This window comes from Heloderma suspectum, chromosome 14 (genome assembly GCF_057233095.1).
Source record: "Heloderma suspectum isolate Gila_16-S chromosome 14, 16-S_ref, whole genome shotgun sequence".
NCBI lineage: Eukaryota > Metazoa > Chordata > Lepidosauria > Squamata > Helodermatidae > Heloderma > Heloderma suspectum.
In genome coordinates, this window is record NC_139471.1 from 5,599,621 (window position 1) to 5,619,427 (window position 19,807).

A 19,807-nucleotide genomic window follows, 5' to 3' on the forward strand; every position below is an offset into this window, starting at 1 on the left:
CACAAAGGCCATACAATATTGGCAGTTCATGTTCATGCCCTTCCCTAAGGATCCTTAACCTGGATCGTTGCCTCGCTGGATTAAACCGGGCATCCATCTCCTCCAGTATTCTGCTTCCAACAGGGTATGGCCGGATGATGCCTCTCGAAAGCTCACAAGGAGAGCATGAATGGGAATGTGTTCCATTATTTTATTTTGTCACCACGGTCAACAGACTGGTGTAGTTGTCGCCCACGATCCAGTTTAAGGGTGTAATCCTGTGCATGTTTAGACAGAAAAAAGTCTTACAGCTCCCAGCCGGGGAATGCTGGGACTTGTAGGGCTTTTTTTTCTGTCTAAACACCCACAGGGTTGGGCCCTTCCAGGCACTCTAGAATCCGAATCCACCCCCGTTGCGTGCGCTCCTCCATGTTCCTCCCTTTCTGTTCCACCCCCTGACCGGAACTAAAGTCACCGAGCTCGTGTTTCCCACCAACGCCTTTCTGGGACGGACGCACTTCCGGGATTTGGGCTCTGCCGCATGGCAGAGAGGGGGAGAGAGAGAGTTGGTGCTGCTTTGATAGGGGACACGTTGGGGAACTCTTTCCCACGTGCTAAGCCCCGGGAGCTTCAGAGCCTGGGGAGGGAGAGGTGAGTGAGCCGCAAGGAAAGCATCAACGGCTTCCTATAGCCACAGGGGTCGTTGGGGAATTAAGAGATTCCCGCCCGCCATCCCCTTTTTTCTTATGAGAGTCATCGGGGCAGCTGAAATGGGAGAGAACTGGATAAAATGGTGAGGGAAGGGGAGGATAGTTGCTCAAAGACAGCTTTCCCCAACCTGGCGCCCTCCAAATGTGTTGGACTACATGTCCCAGCATCCCCCAGCCAGTGTGGCTGGCTGGGGGATGCTAGGAGATGTCGTCGAGCACACCTGGGATGCTGAGATGTAGTCCAATGCATCTGCAGCACAATCCTATCCATGCCTACTCAGAAATAAGTATTGAGTTCAATGGGATTCACTCTCAGGTAAGTGGCTACAAGATGGCAGTCCAAGACACATGTTTCTAGGACATTCCTAACAGATGCTGGTTTGTAAAAGCCATTTCCACATGTTATCTTCTTGACAGAGTGCTTGTAGGAATCAAAGTGGACTGGAGATAGTTATGTTAAGTGTTACCGTTTGCACTAATAGCAAAAACCTGACTCAAGATGCTAGTTAACATATATAGCTCTCCATGGCCTGTCTCAAGGAATGAACCTGCATCTCCTCATAGGGTTCTCTTGGCATCTGAGATTTCTACAAGAAGCTGGATTGGGAGATTCCAGGCAGGACTTTCAAGGTTTTGGCCCTAGAGTGGTGGCATTTGCTTCCTATGGAGACCCACCTTAGCCTGTCTCTGTAGACCTTTGGAAAGAGAGGTGGGAGCTCTCTGTGGGATTATGGGAATTGTAGTCCCAGCACATCTGGAGGGCACCAGGTGCAGAAGGCCTTTTGGACAACAAGGGGGAAATGAATTATTGAAATAAATAGAATAATTTCCCACTCTATGGGGTTTTCGTTTTGTTTCAGAAATGGTTGTGGCCAGAACTGAATAACTGTGTAGTCTTAGGATGGCAAAAGTGAAAGCCAAAGAATCGCAAACCACAACAGGCAACTCCACAACTAAACCAGAGAATCTTAAAAACCAACACCGGAAGAAGAAGAAAAAATTATTTTGGAAAAAGAAAATCAAGCAGGTGGAGAAGAAAACACAGAAGGATTCCACAGCAGTGGCAGAGTTGCCTCCAAAAACTCCCCAGGAAGTCTCATCAAACTGGAAGGCCTTGCAGGAGGTATGAAGGGGCAAGGACTCCTCCCTCTCCTCCTCCTGGGGACCTGTATCTGAAGGTGGAGGGGTGGGCAACTTGTGGCCCTCCAGAGGTTTTGGCCTACAACTCCCATCATCTCTAGCCAGCATAGCCATGGTGGGGGACCATGGGAATTGTATTAGGCCACTGATCAGTAGCACGTTACTTCTGCCGTTTTCTGTTTGAGAATGGAGACTTCACTTCCTCCTTCCCCAAGGCTGTCCTGTAAATTTCCATTGCTACCAGTGCCGCCATCTTGGCTGGCAGCTTGATGATAAGGTCAGTCCTGTCTTTGGCCCTTACAGTAGACCCATTTGCCATTTGTCTAATTCTTTTGCATGCACCTTGGCTCAGGCTGAGTGAGTAGCTGAGGCGTGCAAGAATGGACTTCTGCCAAAGAGGTCACAGAGGGGAGAGGGGCTTAAAACCCCTTTGCTTGTGTTTTGAAAGTAGCTGGGAGACTCAATTTGGGCGTCTGGGCATTACAGGGGAGTACATCGGAAGCTCCATGCACCCACATTTAAAAGCTGAATGTGTGGATTTTTGTTGTTATTGCTTTTAAGCTTCTGAAACAAAAGGCGGCCAGTTTGAATTGTGCTCTTACTGCACCAGACACATATTCCAAGAAAAGACACGCTACCAAAGAGCGGGGGACTGTCCCCCAGACGCCAAATGTCAATGGAACTGGGAAGATGCCAACATTCAAGCCTGTAGAGAAGGCTAAGAAGAATCGAGTGGAAGCTTTTGTTCATCCAGATGTCACAAAATCTGAAAAATCTGTGCATGGAAAGGACCCGCCCCAGGCCTGGGAGGATGGAAAAGCGTGCAAGGGAGGCCCAAGAATGGGCAATGCTGAGAGAAAAGTAGGGGACCTTAAACATAAAAGGAGGAAAGCCGAAGAGCAAGTGGAACCAAAGCCAGCAGAGTAAGTCTTTCAGGTCTTGTGCTTAATATTCTTTAAGCAGAGCTGGCCATATAATTCAGATCAAATGTACCAGCTTGGGGCTCCAATTGTGTAGGACGGGGGGGGGGGGGATTTGTGGCCTCCAGGTGTTGTGGCCTACAGCTCCTGGTCGTACAGCATTTTGGGCATTCCCTTCATATGTAGCCTCAACCTCTCCACCAATGTAAATTGTGAAATATTTTTGCACTAAGCTCCTGCACTAAAATGGTATTTGAGATTTCTAGGCACAGACATCATGTTTGGTGTTTCTGGAGAACCAGGCAACTTGGATTCTCTCCCCCCACCCCTGAGGCCTTTCAAACATCTGTGATCCAAACGTGCCTAAATATCTAACTGTTACGCTTCACTGGCCTGGGTCGCACTTAACGCAACCCAGAGTATGGGTTGAGTGTGGGGTGTTGTTGAATTGTGGGTGGTGGTTATCTGCAAAAGCCCTGCACGGTGATTTAACTATGGGTTATTGACCACGAACAGTCCAAGAAGAGAACCTGTGGTTTGTTGTTGAGTTATGAACTCTGGGTTGTTCGTGGTTAACAGCCGATAGTTAAACCATAGTGCAAGGTTCACATGTAATGACAACCCATGATTCAATGACAACCCATACTCTGGGTTGTTATTACAAGTGAACCAGGTCACTGACTCTTTTGCTTAGTTAATGCTTGGTGTTTTTTGGATCACCTAGCTTTTGCTTTGCCTTCTAGCATCTGGTTTGATGATGTTGATCCAGATGATATTGAAGCAGCCTTGGGCCCAGAAGCTGCAAGAGTTGCCCGGAAAAATCTGGGCATCCGGGAGAAGGAAACCCAGCAGTTGGCAGAACAGACGTTGGTTAAAGAAAAGGCTTTTGAAGGGTAAGCATTTCTGTGCACTGCTCATATTTATAGTTCGGGGCTGTGAACCATTTCAAGAATTATTAGTTGAACAATAACCTCCCATTAAATCGATATGCTAATGGTTCCCTTTAAATAAATGTGCATCTTACTCAAGACCTCAATATAGGAGCTTTTCGAGATATTAAAAGAAATTATGAGAGAGCTTACAATGTAAGACATAAGTGGTTGTGCTCATTGTTTAATTTTTTAAAAAAGCTTATTTGAATATTTCCTTTTTCACACTTGTTACAGTAACACACCAGAACCAAAGCAGCCTAGAAAAAATATATACAGTGTGCTCTTTAAGCACAGCCCCGTCAATTCAATTTTTTTGCCCTCGCTAAATTAATGAGGGCAAAAAAGTTGTAGGCCCAGCAGTTTTCAGCAAAAGTTTTAGTTGATTGATGTACCAATCAGACTGATTTAACACTTGCACTTGCTTAAAACGATGCAACACGTGTTTAAATTAAGATTAATCTTCCAACTGAGAACTGGGAGAAAAAGTAGACTCCTCTCTCACCAGCAGTAGCTGAGACATGGACAAAAAGCTCTTTAAGCCCATTGCCGCAGTGTGACCAGCAAGGGAGGCTATGGCAGAGCCCTTTCTATGGCAAGAAGCTGAGGTGCATATTGAAGGGCTGCCAAAGCTTCCCATGCTGTAGGAAAGGGGGTTATGGAGCCCTTTGCCTATGGGTGTCCTTGGGATTACAAACTGCTGGGAAGCCACATTCAACGCTTAGGCTACCAGTTGCGTAGACGTGAGTCTCAACCCTTAGTGGGAAGGTTCATAAATCTGCTTGGTAAGATGCCAGGGTGACATCTCCTCAGGCCAATTCCTCCATGATGTTTTGTATCCGGATGGTTTGGAAGTAATTCCATGGGAGTGCAAGCACAGAAGAGTCAGTGCTGGAATTCTGGACTATGAGTTTGTAAAAAAAAAAAAGCAGCAGTATCCAAGAACAGGATCATCCCTCCATCCCAAAATAGCAAAATTGATGTTTAGGGAGTGAGCTGACAAGTGGCTGGTTTCCTATATTTCCAGGAGGATAAGGCTATCAACAGCTACTAATCAAGATGGCCCTATATTACCTCCAGTATCAGAGGCAGTATGCTTCTTTGTATCATTTGCTGGGGAACATGAGTGGGTGGGTGCTATTGCCTTTGTGTCCTTTTGTGGGCTTCCCACTGGGGCAGCTGTTTGGCCACTGTGGGAACAATACAGGACAAAATAAGCCTTTGGTCTGATCCATCAAGGCTGCTCTTATATTCTTGATAAAGTAGTTAACATAACAAGACCCTGTTTTTGACAGTCTGACGAAAGCTGTGGCCATGGACTGCGAGATGGTGGGTGTGGGTCCCACAGGAGAAGACAGCATCGTGGCCCGTGTGTCCATTGTGAACCTCTTTGGCAAGTGCATTTACGACAAATACGTCAAGCCCATGGAAGAAGTGACAGACTACAGAACAGCTGTTAGTGGGATTCGGCCCCAAAACCTCAAGACCGGTAAGTGATCTGTGACGTGTACTGATTTGGTTTGAATGTTACGACCATATAGTGCTGTCTGTACTGAATCAGATCATGGGTTCATCTAGCCCGGTACTGCTAACTCTGGGTCTTAGATAAGGGTAATTTCCAGCCATACTACCTGTAATTCTTTAACTGGAAATGTCAGGGATTGAACCCCGGACCTTCTGCCTGCAGTACATGTGTGCTGTATCCACTGAATAACATCCCTTTCCTGGTGTTATGCCTTTGTCAGCTTGTTATTTAGTCGATGGCTTAATTGCCTTGACCAGTTTAAATTTTTTTGTTTTAATTTTTTTGTATATTTTCATATCGTCTTGAGGCACACTGGAGGCCCTCAGGGAATGGAAGATAGGATAGGAAGGGAAAATAAATGAATGCAATATTAAAAAAAATATCCAAAAGGTCCTTGAGAGAAAGGTGGATTTTTCCAGCAGCACCCGCCCCCCAGGAGGCCTTTGAGGATAATTATTTTGTGTGATATATAAAAGCAGTTGCAAATGCATGCTGCTGAAGTAATGGATGCTGCATTGGCTTCTGTTGAGGACTGCTATTCTAGCTCCAGCTTAATGTGGGTATCAGTGGTGAGCAGTTTCTTCTTAGGCTGGACAGAACGTTGATCGGAAGCTACAGCTAGATCTCTGGGTGACTTTGCAGTAGATTGGGGGGGGGGGTTGACTCCCATTTGTTTAGCAATAGCAAGAACAATGTTACTTTCCCCACCTCAATTAGGTTCTGAAGTGAAGAAAACTTGGGATAACCAGGAGTGGAATTTGGGTAGGAGGCCTGTGAGCACAGTTCAGTTCTGGTACTGAAAGCAAATTCCTTGGCGTGAAATCTGCTCAGAGGCACCCTGGTCTTTAATTCTGTGTCTTTTTCACCTGGTGGATTTTGGGGGTTCTAGTAAAAAGCAAAGTTGATCCAACAAGCTTGAAGCCTGCCTGCCGCTGTCTTAGGTAACCATTTCTGGGAGCCAGGGAATTCCTGTGATTCCCCCCCCCCCCCCCGCCTCCCACTACATCCGCCCATTGCATGATGTGTTTCTGTTGATGCCCCTTGGACATTTACTGAGAATATTTCTGTGTTCCTTTGGTTTGTTTAGGGGAGGATTTCAAAGTTGTTCAGAAGGAGGTAGCTGACATCCTAAGAGGAAGGATCTTAGTTGGGCACGCTCTTCACAATGACTTAAAGGTACGGAACCTTGTGCCTTATCTTTCAATGTTAGTATCCATAGACTTTTAGCCAAGCTGGTGTCTTAAGTTCCTTTCCCCTCATCCTTCATGGCCTCTTGGGGGTTCCCACTTTGGGATACTGCAATATTAGGATGTGATTGCCATCCTGTGGCTGAAGTTTGAATTGTATTTTGTAAACTAGCTGCTTCTTGTTCGGGGGACTTGCTTACGTTTCAGTTGAGTGTCAGATATAGCTCAGATATATCAAGTAGTGAATTATCACATCTTTTTCAGCACACTGAGCAATTCTTACAGTGCTAACCTTTGACCTTTCAGATTCTGTTTCTTGACCATCCAAAAAAGAAAACCCGGGACACACAAAGATACAGGCCTTTCAAACATCAGGTCAAGGTAAGACTTCAGGGTGTTTTAGCCGTTTCAGGGCAATGTACTCTAAATAGGAGTGTTGAACCTCGTTCAGCCTGAGAGCTGAATTCTATTCCAGAGAAGCTCTCAGGAGTAACATTCCAGTGGTGGGTGGGGCTGGAGGCAAAAGAAGTGTGGTAAAAATAACCAAAAAATATCAGCATATTTTAGCTTAAAGCTCTTACTCCCAGTAACTAAGCCTTAGGAGAGGCATTTCAACCTTTTAGAATGGGGAAAAAACTGCACAAAGGCCCAGAAAACCAGCAAACGGTTAGTGGTCGGGGAAAAGGGGGCTGGGGGAAGGGGCATGGCCACCTGGGGAACCCTAGAGGGGCAGATTGAGACCCCGTGAGGGGCAAACTTGACCCCTAACCCTGAGTTTCTGCACCCCTGCTCGAAATGGCGAAGTAAGGTGACTAAGAGCAATTAGGACCATCAGTCATTGTATTGCAATTTTCCTTCTGGACTAGCTTTGTCCATCTAACAGCTATATGTACACAAAGCTGCTGGTCAAACCAACAACTCCTGGAGTTATCACTTTGGCTCCCAGCTCCTTGGAGGAAAAAACTGCTTTATCTTCTCCACCTCATAGGCTTCCACAAAACAGCACAAAGGCATATTGCCAAGCTATTGTAGGAGCATCCTAATATAAGTTGATTCTAGTTTCCATGGTAGCAAGAAAAAATGTATTACGGGAGCACCCTTGTGGGCACAGGTTTTACCTAGCAGACTAGTGGGAAGTCTGTGCATCATCCATTAGTCTTAATGGGCAGGATGACATATAGCCTTGCTTCAAAAAGCAAACAAAAAGTTCAGATCTTGGATCGCCATGTGCTCTCTGAACAATTAACGCATCAGAGTTTTAGATTATAAGTCTGGGGGCAGGAACTGCCTTTTTATTATTGATTTGGGTAAAAATGCTTTAAATACATAACAAATAGTGCAGACTGACTTGTTCTTAGCTTCATAGCAATGTGAGCTATGTAAAGCACAGTTCTCATCTTCAAACACCCTCCTGTGCACATAGAGCGGGAGGCCATCCCTGAAACTGCTCTGTGAGAAACTGCTGAGCGTGAAGGTGCAGACTTCGGAGCACAGTTCGGTATGTATTCGTTCATGCGGTTGTGGCTGCCAGGCAGATATACCCCGGAGGCTCACGAGGGAACGATGGGAAAATGTGGTGTGTTTTGTAGGGAATGCAGGTTGCTTTTGTTACTTGCCCCAAATCTTCAGAGTGGGTTGTTGTTTATCCCCAGCTGTCTGCTAATCAATTCTATTGCCATTTCCATTTTAAGTATTTATGACTAATAGCCACTGCTCTACCTGTTCTTTTTATATATTGGATTGCAAACTCTGATGCTAGCTACCTTTTTCCTGCATATCTAATCTAATAAACTTTACCCAAACTGGATTTAGTCTACGTTTCTAGCTTCTTTTTGCTGAAATGCAGAGAACTGTTCTTGTTACTGTTTATACCCTAGTAATGGCAAAGAGACTTATAGTGCAGTCCTATATGTAAGCCCTTTTGGGTTTAATGGGTAAGTGTACAGAGGGGTTACAGCCTCAGTGTATCAACTGTTCTCTGTGCCTGTCTCACAAATGATGTATTTGAATCTTAAAATAACGATGAGCTCATATGTGTATTGGCCACTCGATGACTACAGTATCAAGTAATGACTTGCACAGCAAAATAGCAAAGCCTCAGAGAGAGCTTTTCTATGACTCTCTCAAGGACATTGCTTTTCAGTCAGACCAGACATCCAGTGCTGACTAATTGAGGGATGTATGTGCATGCGTGAATATCAACCTCGAGACTCCTGTATTGCATCTCAGCAAGTCTTCAGCAGCCGGCATTCCCCCTGAAAAGGCAGTTGCCTGGAAAAGTCAGGTAGACCATTGGTTCATCTAGCCCAAGGCAGCAGCTCTCCAACTCTTCCTCAGTCATGCTACCTGCAATCCATTAACTGGTGATGGAATCTGGAGCCTTTTGCATGCAGAGCACGGGCTCTGTCACTAAGCTATGATCCTTCCCCAGTCTTTTCAGTTTAAGTGGCCTTGTTTTCTCTCCCTCTCTTCCTGTCATCTGTAAGGTGGTTGGTTTCTGGTAGAATCTACATTGCGTCAGCTTCCCAAACCAAGGGAAGAGATATAGTTTGGTCGTTATGTTGTTGTCCATCACAAGAGAAATCCAGCGTTGTCAGAGAACAACCAGAAGCTACTTCCTTGGTATGGTGCTTCAGCCGTGGCACAATTTCAGGTTCACATCATATTGACTTTGCATAGGTCTTGGATTCAACTTGTTTAGTGTTTCACTCATTGCTTGTTTCACTCTCTCTCAGATTCAGGATGCCCAGGCAGCAATGAGACTGTACACAATGGTGAAAAAACAGTGGGAAGCATCACTCAAAGAAAAACCAAAAGAAAATAAAGAATAAATCTGGACACTTCTGAAATTCCTGTCCCCAGTGATGACTGACAGAAAAGCTCTGAAGTGTCAGGATGGCCTTTTCTCGCTAGGTCTTCTGTTTGCCTGGATCAGACACCAGACATAATTAATCTGAAGGCATTCAGTTACTAAACCTTACTTCGTATGCCTGTGACTGAAAATTTCCCAAAGCCTCTTGTTGTTGACAGTCATAAGCCTAGAAGACAACTGAACACAATTTTCTTACTTGCAATGTTATTTACTGATCTAGTTAGCATGAGGTATACTCCTTGGTGTCTCGTTCGAGCATAGTACAAGCCTGAGGAGCGAAATAGTGATACTGTATCACTTGTATGAAGCCCTGATTTCAATCCAAATGTGCTTTGTTAGGACAGAAACAGCATTCCTCCTCCTGCATATATTGTTCTGTTTGAATTATCAGGACTTGGGTAGGTGGGGGGAATACCATATTAACAGTTCATCAGCTGTGTGTACCTTTGAGCTTCTGATGAGATAAACAAGGCCACTGCTTAACAGGCTGTTGAAAGACTAGCTAAAACTAAAACTGAGCCACCCAAAATGCATTGCTGCTGGAGGGTGAATGTTTTGAAAGGTGGGCAACTACAGCAAGCACCATGGTGTCCTATGGCATCAGGATTTTGGTGGCCATGTGAGACTGTTATAAGTGAAAAGGGAGTCTGGAAGCACTTGCCTGAGCTTCGAAATATAAAAAGTGCTCTGCTATCTAGGTAGATTTGTTTACGTATAAGCTGGAACAGTTGGGAAATACTCAAAGAAAGTTAGGTGCACCTCATGTCTTTGTGGCATCTCTGCTTGTCAGCGCTGGTGGTCGGTTGGTTTTGATTCCTTTGAGGTCACCAGCTGCTTCCTGTGGCCAGGGTCCAAAGAACTGGGGGGCAATTGGCCTGGGCCATGCTGGTAGGGGAATTAACCCTTTCCCCTGTGCTGTTTCTCAGTCATGTGGTTTTGCCCTGAGATAAAGCTGCAAAATGGCATTTGCTGCCTAAATGAAGGACTGTAGAGTCGCATGGGATTTCATATTTATTAACTGCATAACACTTTAACAATATTTTAGAACAATATACAGAAGCCCTAAAGTTTAACAAGTAATAATGATCAAACTCCCCAAAAGGCAAACTCCCCAAATCCTGTTGCCGTTCATCTTGAAGGAGCTGATGACATAGGTGCAAAAAAGGAATCTCCTACAGCATATTATGCCTTATTTCAGGTAAGGTACCCTGCAGAAATAGGGTAAAATATACATAAAAGAATATACTTATGAAAGATTCAGGAATTTCTAAATAAATGCAATTTGTATTTTGAAAATGTGCACCTTTTTTTTTTTTTGCAGTTTTGAGAGTGCCTTCTCTGCAAGGGCAACTATCTCCTAGGGGAAAATGTAAACAAGGGTCAGGTAAAGATGGGTGAACATGCAACATTCAAGCTCATTGTGGTTGTCTCAGTTCTTCCTTGAAGCTCGTTTTGTCTTGTTTTCATTCCCAAATGTGAATCTTTTTTTTTAATCAGGAAAAATGCTCATTTTTAAAAGTGCCATTTTTCCCAATTGAAAAAATACATATTTTTTTAAGCATGCATTTTTCCTGACAAAAAATGTGCATTTCCCCCCAAAGGTTAAAGCATGGAAGTGTGGGTTGTGCAAGTGCATTTTTGAATGTAAATTCAAGTTCAGGAAATAGCAAACTTTTCCTGAGAATTGCATTACTGCTCGTATTTGCATTCAGGGTTGGGAACGGGACATGTTTGCATGATTTGCAAACAAACTAAATTTTTGTAAATCCCTAGTGTCAGGCACCAGGTTTTCTGGCCTGTTTTCTCAATTTTTTGTCTACAGTGTAGACAGAAAAATGGACAGGGAGACATTTTTCTTCCTCTCTCGTAATACAAGAACCCAATGGAGTCATCCCATGAAGCTGATGGATTGAAGATTAGGGGCAGATAAAAGGAAGGACCTTCTTCACACAGTACAAAGTTAAACTATGGAATGTGTGACCACAAGATGCAGCGGTGGCCACCAACCTGGATGGCTCTAAAGGGGTTAGACAAATTCATGGAGGAGCAGGCTGTTGATGGCTCCTAGTCCTGGTGACTAGATGCTACCTCCAGGATTGGAGGCAGTGTGCCTGTGTACACCAGTTGCTGGGGAACATGGGCAGGTGGGTGCTGTTGCACTCATGCCCTCCTTGGGGGTTTCCTACAGGCAGCTGTGGGAACAGAGGGGACCATAAAGGCCTTTGGTATGATGCTCCTAATGGCATAGAAGTATCTAGGCCATATATCATATCCCCCCACAAAAGCACATCTAAAAGCAGCGTAAGAACTGATCAACACAGAGAAATCAGACGATATAAGCCTTCCTTGGCCTATACAACTTCAGGTGGCCTGTAGAAGGACTGCATATTCCACTGATTGCACCAAGGAAAAGTGCACAGAGAACTAGCCAGCCACGGTAAAGGCTACATTTGATTCTGAAATTCTACTTTTCTACCTGCAAGGAATTGGTTGGCTTGTCTTTAAGGCAGGGATAGGGAAGTATTTTCAGACCAAGGGCAAAACTGGTCCTCCCAGGCCAGGATGTCAGGGCTGCATGCCAGTCATGCGTGGGGCCACTGCTGACATGTACCCATTCCTTCACTCTCTCGCACCCCATTCACACTCACCCACACAACCATCCCAGACCCCTCCTTCTCAACTGATGCATGCAGCTTAAACCTTAAAATGTAAGGCTTAGACAACAAAAGCTAATATTGCAAGACTGTCAGGCCAACTCCGAATTATGGAGGGAGGCTCTAGCAAGGTGCCTTCAGTGGGCCCACTTCCTTGCTAAGTCACTGCTGCCTTTTCATTTGCCCTCTGCGATCAATTTACACAACTGCCCACAGAGTGACAGCAAGGAGGAGGATCAGCGGTGTGCCTTCTAGAGCAGGGGTGGGCAGAAGGTGGAGCTCCAAATGTTTTGGGCTTCCGACTCCCAGAAGCCCCTGCCAGCATAGCCAATGGTCAGGAACGTTAGGAGTTTGTTTATTTGTTGCATTTATATCCTGCCTTTTCCTCCCAAGGAGCTCAAGGCAGTGCACACCATCTCCCATTTTATTCTCACAACAATGCTGTGAGGTAGGTTAAGCTGAGAGTCCATGACTGGCCCAAAGTCACCCAGTAAGCTTCATGGCCGAGTGGGGACTAGAACCCAGGTCTCCCCAGTCCAACACTCTGACCACTACACCACATTGGCTTCAATACTGGGAGTTGAAGTCCAAAACATCTGGTGGTCTACTTTCTGCCAACCCCTGCAGTAGAGGAGTTTTGGCCTTGGCAGGTGCCCTGCAAGACTCTAAATAATTGAGAATCAAAAGGTAATCAAGCCTATCTTCTAAACTCCCCCCCTTTTTTTTTTAGCTCGGCCGTTTAGTTTTAGGCCAGAATTGATTCACTGTTTTCTGCCTTCTGGATATTTGTTGCCAGAAAGGACTTCTTGTGGAAGCACCACCTTTCCCAGTATGACTACTGATGTTCTTGCTTACCAGACTGGATGTAAACCTGTGCTTTATTTCAGTCAGCATCTCTGTAATGTTCTGGGAAACCAGCTCCAACACGATTTCATCTGTGAATCAATGTAATGGGAAACATCAACTGAAGTCTGGTGAGCAGCATTAATTTATTTCCATATCTGCTGTTGCACCTCCGAATTAATGGTGTGTTCCCCGGTGCCCTCCAGATGTGTTGGCCATGCTGGCTGGGGATGATAGGAGCTGTAGTCCAATGAATCTAGAGGGCAACCGTTCGGGGAAGGCTGCTTTAGAGCATTCTAAGCATTTCACATAGGCAGCCTTATTGGAAACACTGGGGATTTTGGCATTTCCCCCCACCCCACCCCACCCCCAGGGCTTAGACCTGGAATATTTTAGTAGTCTACAGAATATTTATGTAAGATAGACCAGTTTTGTTTTTCCCATAGTGCAGATGGGGGGCTGAGGCTGAGAGTCAATGACTTGACTGGTGTCCACCTCCTGTTGGGGTACCATTTGAGCCAAGGCCTTGCTGGTTCACAGCTCAGTTGCTAAATAAAGTGCTTGGAATGTCAGGCTTGGTGTTTGGCATATCTCTAGTGAACAGGCCTTTCAAAAGCAAGATCATCTCCTTACACCTCTTTGCTGATTATATCTGATGCAGACAGGTAGCTGCAGTCACATACAGGCAGGCTTGAAGGCACAAAAGCCAAAAGTTATTAAGGACTTAGACTGCTCTCCAAGTCATCAAGATAGGCTGGATTTAATTAATTTCACCTATGCTTTAGCTGCAGTGAAATCCGTCAGTAAAAAATGCTTCAATTATACATCTGCCTCAATCTGAAACCCATTCCAGGCCTTCATGCAGTAAGATATGTATCCAGCACCAAATTATCTCTGCACTTGGTTTGAGATCTCTTCTTTTAAGTGTTTTAGATTTCTATCATACTCCATCTCTCAAGGTTTGGAGTAAAGTTTCCTTACCATTCAGTTTTGCTTGTGAGGTAGAAAATTAGCCATTTTCACTTGTTCTTGTTTAAACGAGGATGGGATCAGAGGCCCAAATCCCACATTTCCTATTGGCTTGCAGGACAAATAGGACTGGGCCAGACAATACAGAGAAAAAAGATTTACCATATTTAAACATCTCATCAATCAGCACACAGATGTCTTCTACTACTTCAGGATCTTCACGGTGGAGCTGGTAGCAGTCTTTGAGCAGGGTTATTCCATTGCCCTTCTCATCTGTGATTATGAATCTGAAACCAGATAACTCTGGAAAGAGGGAGACAGGTTATTAATTGAAAGCTTTCCCCCCACCTTTGCCTTTCTCTACAAACTGCCTATTGTTCATCCACACTGCGGTGAAAGTTGGGGTGATGTCCGTATGGCTTGGAGTGCTCAAGTGCCAGGCACAGTGCTGCCATGTCTTGCAGCATAAGCACCAGCTTAGAACCCATTCCTCTGGGTGCTTCCAACAGTAGCTGGTGGTAGCATCCAATGGCTTAGCATTAAACATGTGGGCCCTCTGAGCTTTATACTTCCTTTCCTTTTCTCTTTGTGCTCTGTGGATGTGGGTGCATCAGGGAGTTAAGGTCGAAAGCAGTCTCTTACCATACCAGGGGTGGGTGCATGCACAACAAGGCCATCATTTTGCCTTGGTGTACTTTTGGAATTCATATTTCTGTTTTGTGATTGCAACTTGGCCTTGGTGCAAAGGGAAGAATGGCCCTGGCCCTGTCATGAGCATAAACCTAGCCCTGTTGCTGCTTGTTTTCTTTCCACGTCTGGCTCACACATAGCCTTGTATTGTGCAGATGCACTATTCTGAGTTGTTACACTGGTGCAGCAGTCTCTGTTCTGCCCTTCCTTGTTATCTTGCTTGGCATATCACAGGGCTGGGCTGATAATCTGCCAAGTGGAGCTGTCCATCTGTTATTACAGACCATTATTACCAGATGTCCTTAAGAGGCTTGCCAACGCCAGGCAGGCATTTTTTGCCAGCACTGGCCTTTCAGCATGGTGCCGGAGAGCTTCCAGCAGAAGCAAGGAATAGGATTCGTAATTAGCTTCGTCTATGCAACCTGAAAAGGAAAGAAACAAAATAAATTGCGGGTTTTGACAACTTTTCCCAAATGGTACTTTTGCTGCAAAGAAAAACCAACAACATTTAGGACATTTTCACTGGCCTACTAGAAATAAACATACAGAGGATGGGGATGCACCAATATGGTTTAGCTTCAAAACGTTTTCAGCAGAGAATCCTTTCCGTGTTGATGACAGAACATCTATGATGACAGAACATTACCTGGGGAAGTGGTGGGCTCTCCCACACTGGAGGCATTCAAGACGAGGCTGGACAGCCATCTGTCAGGCATGCTCTGACTTGGATTCCTGCATTGAGCAGGGGGTTGGACTTTATGGCCTTGTAGGCCCCTTACAACCCTACTATTCTATGAGTCAGCTGTGGAATCTCTTCATATCAGAGACTATTCTGGAGTGTTGTCTAGGTCAGGGGTGGGCAGATCTCAGGCTTACAGGAGCTTCTCTGTTTTATCCTAGAGCCCTGAGATCCACCAACAGAGCCTGGAGCAAAAGTCACACGCTTAGAATTAAAGCATTCTGGGCCCAGGTGTTTGTTTTGAGTGCCAGAACTGAATGGAGCTCACAGTCCTTCCACACAAAAATCTACCAGTCATCCCAAGCTTTCCATGTCAGTAGTATAATTTAGGGTGGGTGTGGGGAGAGTAATTTTGCTGCCGCTATTGTTAAACAACTGGAAGTCGGGAATCCTTGGCAATCTACTGCAAATCATCCAGAGACCTACCAGTAGATTCAGATCTACCTTCTGCCCACACCTGCTCTGGGACACACACTCATTTGCAAGGAGTTCTGGCGAGGTTTCTAGCTATTAGTTGTGAGTCATCCAAAGAGCTTCGGCTAGTGGATAGCATAGAAATGTAATAAAGAAATAAATAAAAATAAAATATTACCTCAACAAACTATGTGCATGTCCAACATTCTCATGCAGCGCACACTGCAGAGAAGACCAGTAGTGTTGGACATGCTGTATCAGACTCAGTGAGAGACCTCCTGCATAGGCCATAGTTTGAATGACAGCAGCCTGAATGGGATGCCTGAATGGGAGTTAATCTCCTCTTCCTTGTTGCTATGGGTGAAAGAGGCCCTGAAAACTCACCATGGAGGGACAGGGCCCAAAAAGCACAGCATGCCGACTCTGCCACTTCTGCATGCTCGAGGTGCATGTGGAGGATTATAGAGACAAGCTCGATGGCATATTTCAGTGGGCTTTCAGCCACATCAGTCACTGAATCGGCAGAAGAACACAAAATTCATATTGGCCAGGAAATACAGTATGATATTCTGCTCCTTCCCAAAAGAAGCTGCCTTCAGGGCCATTTTCTTGGTAGCAAGGCAAGATACAAATCAAATCAATCCATAAAAGTCCTGGGTGGATTACAGTAAAATTGGTGAATAAAACATTTTACTGGTTTATGTGACTTATGCAACCATGTTAAAAACAACAATAATCAGATAAAAAACAGACCACAGGGCAGCAGATAAAATAAACTAACAACGAAGGAGCAAGGTTTAATAAAATCAAACAGTTATGCTAAAGGCTTACTGAAATAAAAAGGTCTTTAAAGGGGCAATCCTGTGCATGTTTAGCCAGAAAAAAGTCCCACAATGCTGGATGGGGAATCCTGGAGTTGTAGGATTTTTTTCTGGCTAAACATATATAGGATTGCATCCTAAAACTGCAATCTTATACACGCTTAACTGGGAATAAGCCCCATTGAAAACAATTGAACTTACTTCTGAGTAGACATGCATAGGGTTGCACTATAAGTAGCTATGGAATGTTGGTTGGAGCAGATGGATCTCCTGGGGACTTAAAGCACCATGACCTAGGAGCAGCAACCGAGAAGGCGGTCTTACATATTCCTGCCAACTGCACCTGAGGTGCTACCTGGCCTTCCCAGATGATCTAAGTCAGGAGTGGCCATCTTGTGGCCGTCCAGATGTTTTGGCCTATAACTCCCATCAGTCCTAGCCAGCATAGGCAATGGTGAGGGATGATGGGAGCTGTAGGCCAAAACATTAGGAGGGCCACACCTGTACAGGCCACCTCTTGTGGGGGTAGATGGTAGTTTTAGTATCCAGGTCCTAAGCTCATTAGGGTTTTTAATGTAATAATCAACAGTTTGAATTGAGCTTTGAAATAGACTGGAAGCCAATATAACAAAGGAGTTGCATGGTATAAAATAATATATCCTGTTGAAATCCCAATATAGAAAGTTTAAAATACAAAACACTCAACTTACTAGCTTAAGCATAGAGTGACCAGAATGGCCTTAGCAGCATTTCTGAAATGTACAGGTCCTGATCTAAATAAAGGAATACTATTGTCCCATTGATTCAGACACTCATTAGAAACCTTGAGCATTGGCACTTATGTTTAGAAAAGGCTTAGCACAAGTCTGTTTTGAATGTATGGGGCTCAGTCCTCCTGTAGCATCTGAAATCATGCAATCCAAAGAGTTAGCCTTCTCTGAGCATATGCAGGGAACATTTCCTTCTCCCATGGTATGGAGTTTGAAATTAGGGGGACATGGATTCCACACGCATACAACCAAGGCATTCTTGCTCATTTTATTTTCTCAAAATGTTCCACATACAGGTGGCTGCTGCATCAACTCCCCTACTGATCCTCCTCTAGTTTTTCATCAGTCAGTGGCAGCCAGTGGCCTCAGTGACAGACAAATGAGAGCCACAAGCATTTTCTGCAAGAACTCTGGGAAAGTGGCCAACTTTTAAAAATGTTTCTCTGACCACAGAAGCCAACACATCTGTTGCACTCTCATACGTACCGTTTACAACCAGGCTCCAAATCAGACCACAGCAAGAAAGGCAGATCTTTTTGTTTTCAGCAAAATTACCCAGGATGGTCAGGATGTCTGTGAAGATACCAGCTTTCCTCAGGGCCTCTGCGGCTACTTCTGGTAAGCAAAGGAAAATAGATATTATGAACAGTGGCTGCTATGGTACTGTATCACATCACTGATAATTGCACTGGTTCTTGTCGTAGGAAGCCAATTTATGACAGCGTGAAATGAAAGTGTTGTAAAACATAAGGAAAGAGAGGAATCCTAATGAAAAACTGGCAAATTAAGTTGCATGAGCATAAACTGAGGCTTCCCACTTTTACTGTTCTATCTAGTTATATTTTTGTATTGCAAAGTGCCAGGAAGAACTTGGTCAGCAGCAACTAATTTTTAAACTGGTACAATATTTTGAACAGAGTAACTCCCAACCAAGCAAGCTAAGATACAAGCAAAGAGCTACACAGGAAGTCCCTGGAGACTGGCTTGAACCCTCAAGCTGCCAGTTGTTATCCCAACCCAAAAAGCAGAAAAGCTGCTTTCTTGTGACAATACAGTGTCCCTTTTTTCTTTTTTTTAAGTCCAGGGGTTCTTCAAGTGGGAGGTGAACCACCATGGGCTTTGTCAGCAGGCGTTATTTACTGAGCTCCACTACAACCTCAGGTGGCCAAGTGTCCTCCTTTACAGAGGGCAGCCCTCTATTTTGGAGAGCTGGCAGAGGACAGTCCTTTATTTGAAAATGTCTTCAGTTTGATCGTCTGTCCAGTCTACATCCCGTTTAAACAAGAATCATAAGAAGGATGAGCAACAGGGGCTTCGAAGTTTCCCATCAACAGTTTTAGTACCTGGACAGCAGACTGAGCAGGCACACAGGTCACCTGGTTGGTCTTCTCCACTATGGTGAGATGTATTGTATTTCTATTTAAATTATAGTTATTTCTAAATTTGCACCTATACACATACATTTGCATATGCAGATGCTATGCAGATTTGTGGCCTCTTTTTTGGGTGATGCCTTAGTGACCAGCCTTAATACAACCTGAACACCTCTTTCTGGACTCCGTCTATGGGTTACTGTGCCAAAAGGAATACTTCTTTGAGCCCAGCCAATTGTACCCACCATTGCTCGACATCATCATGAATAAAGTACAAATCATCCAGAGGAGCCCTTCGTTGTTGAAATGGGTTCTCATTGAGTTTGTCAGGCAACTGAGAATGTTTTCACAGGCCAGCATTTCCACATTCAGGTTCTGTCCTACAGCTGCCAGAAGCACAAAACACAAAACAGGAGGCATGAGCTGCCTTAGGTGCTTGTTCCAGCTTCTCATCGCAAGTGTGCCAATCAAGAGAGAAATTCTTCCTAGACAGGTCCAAGGAAGAATCCACTAACATTCTCTGCGAAAACTGGCTTCACAAGACATGAGGGAAAAGGCATAAACTTCTGCAGCAACGGAATACATTATGTTTGCGTAGAGGTTATGCAGTAGCATTTGGAGGTTTTCTCTCATCACAAGCCAGCGCTTCTTAAGGTAGTCATGTAAAGAGCTATAAAGGGAGCAGGGCCATTCTGGGATTAGAGGTGTCCTAATCCCAGTGACACTGAGGCACTTGTGGAACTTCTGCTGTCCTCCTCCATCTGTCCCAGATATCCCAGATTATTTACTTTACCAGATTATTTTTTGTTGTGTGGAGCTCAAGGCAGTGAACATGGTACATCTACCTTATGAGGGAGGTTAGGCTGAGAGAAAGTGACTGGCCCAAGATCACATAATGAGCATTATGGCTGAGTGAGGAATTTGAACTGAAGTCTCCTCAGTTCTAGTCTGACACTATAACCCAGAGGTGTTGGACCTCTTTCAGCCTGAAGGCCAAATTCAATTTTGGAGAAGCTCCTGGGGGCCACATTGCAGTAGTAGGTAGGACTGAAATGCAAAATGCTGCGGGCCAAAGGCAAACGGCGTGGGGCCAAAATACTAAAATACACAACCCCAGCATATTTTGGCTTAAAGCTTTTCCTGCCAGTTACTAAGCCTTACAAGAGGCATTTCAACCTGTTAGAATGGGGGAAAGACCACACAAAAGCAAGGAAACCACCCAACAATCGGCAGTCAGGAGAAGGGAGTGGGGCCAGAGGGGAGAGGACATGG

The 19,807-nt window shown here is 44.8% G+C and overlaps 2 protein-coding genes across 11 annotated transcripts in view; one reads left to right on the top strand and one right to left on the bottom strand.

Moving 5' to 3' along the window:
• Window positions 1-489: 489 nt before the first annotated feature.
• REXO4 (RNA exonuclease 4) lies at window positions 490-17,580 on the top strand. 7 transcript variants are annotated; one of them, XM_084821141.1, is made up of 9 exons: window positions 490-630; window positions 1,550-1,812; window positions 2,391-2,752; window positions 3,493-3,642; window positions 4,974-5,167; window positions 6,291-6,379; window positions 6,697-6,771; window positions 7,814-7,888; window positions 17,459-17,580. In XM_084821141.1, exons 2-9 carry the CDS (start codon window positions 1,591-1,593, stop codon window positions 17,495-17,497), a joined length of 1,206 nt encoding a protein of 401 aa, XP_084677267.1. In that variant the 5' UTR covers window positions 490-630; window positions 1,550-1,590; the 3' UTR covers window positions 17,498-17,580. The 7 variants fall into 7 exon arrangements, with proteins under 7 accessions (XP_084677267.1, XP_084677265.1, XP_084677268.1 ...); XM_084821139.1 differs by lacking the exon at window positions 17,459-17,580 and adding an exon at window positions 9,126-10,679; XM_084821142.1 differs by lacking the exon at window positions 17,459-17,580 and adding an exon at window positions 10,584-10,679.
• Window positions 10,257-19,807, bottom strand: part of STKLD1 (serine/threonine kinase like domain containing 1) — a 30,685-nt gene continuing 21,134 nt past the window's right edge. Inside the window, exons 12-19 of one of the 4 annotated variants that reach the window (XM_084821133.1) lie at window positions 18,781-18,921; window positions 17,649-17,777; window positions 15,956-16,084; window positions 14,712-14,840; window positions 13,891-14,031; window positions 12,772-12,851; window positions 10,566-10,619; window positions 10,257-10,470 (exon numbers count right to left, since the gene is read on the bottom strand). In XM_084821133.1, coding sequence (XP_084677259.1) covers window positions 10,435-10,470; window positions 10,566-10,619; window positions 12,772-12,851; window positions 13,891-14,031; window positions 14,712-14,840; window positions 15,956-16,084; window positions 17,649-17,777; window positions 18,781-18,921 — 839 coding nt within the window. In that variant the 3' untranslated portion in view covers window positions 10,257-10,434. The remainder of the gene's footprint in view (window positions 10,471-10,565; window positions 10,620-12,771; window positions 12,852-13,890; window positions 14,032-14,711; window positions 14,841-15,955; window positions 16,085-17,648; window positions 17,778-18,780; window positions 18,922-19,807) is intronic. The other 3 variants (XM_084821131.1, XM_084821132.1, XM_084821134.1) reach the window with 3 other exon arrangements.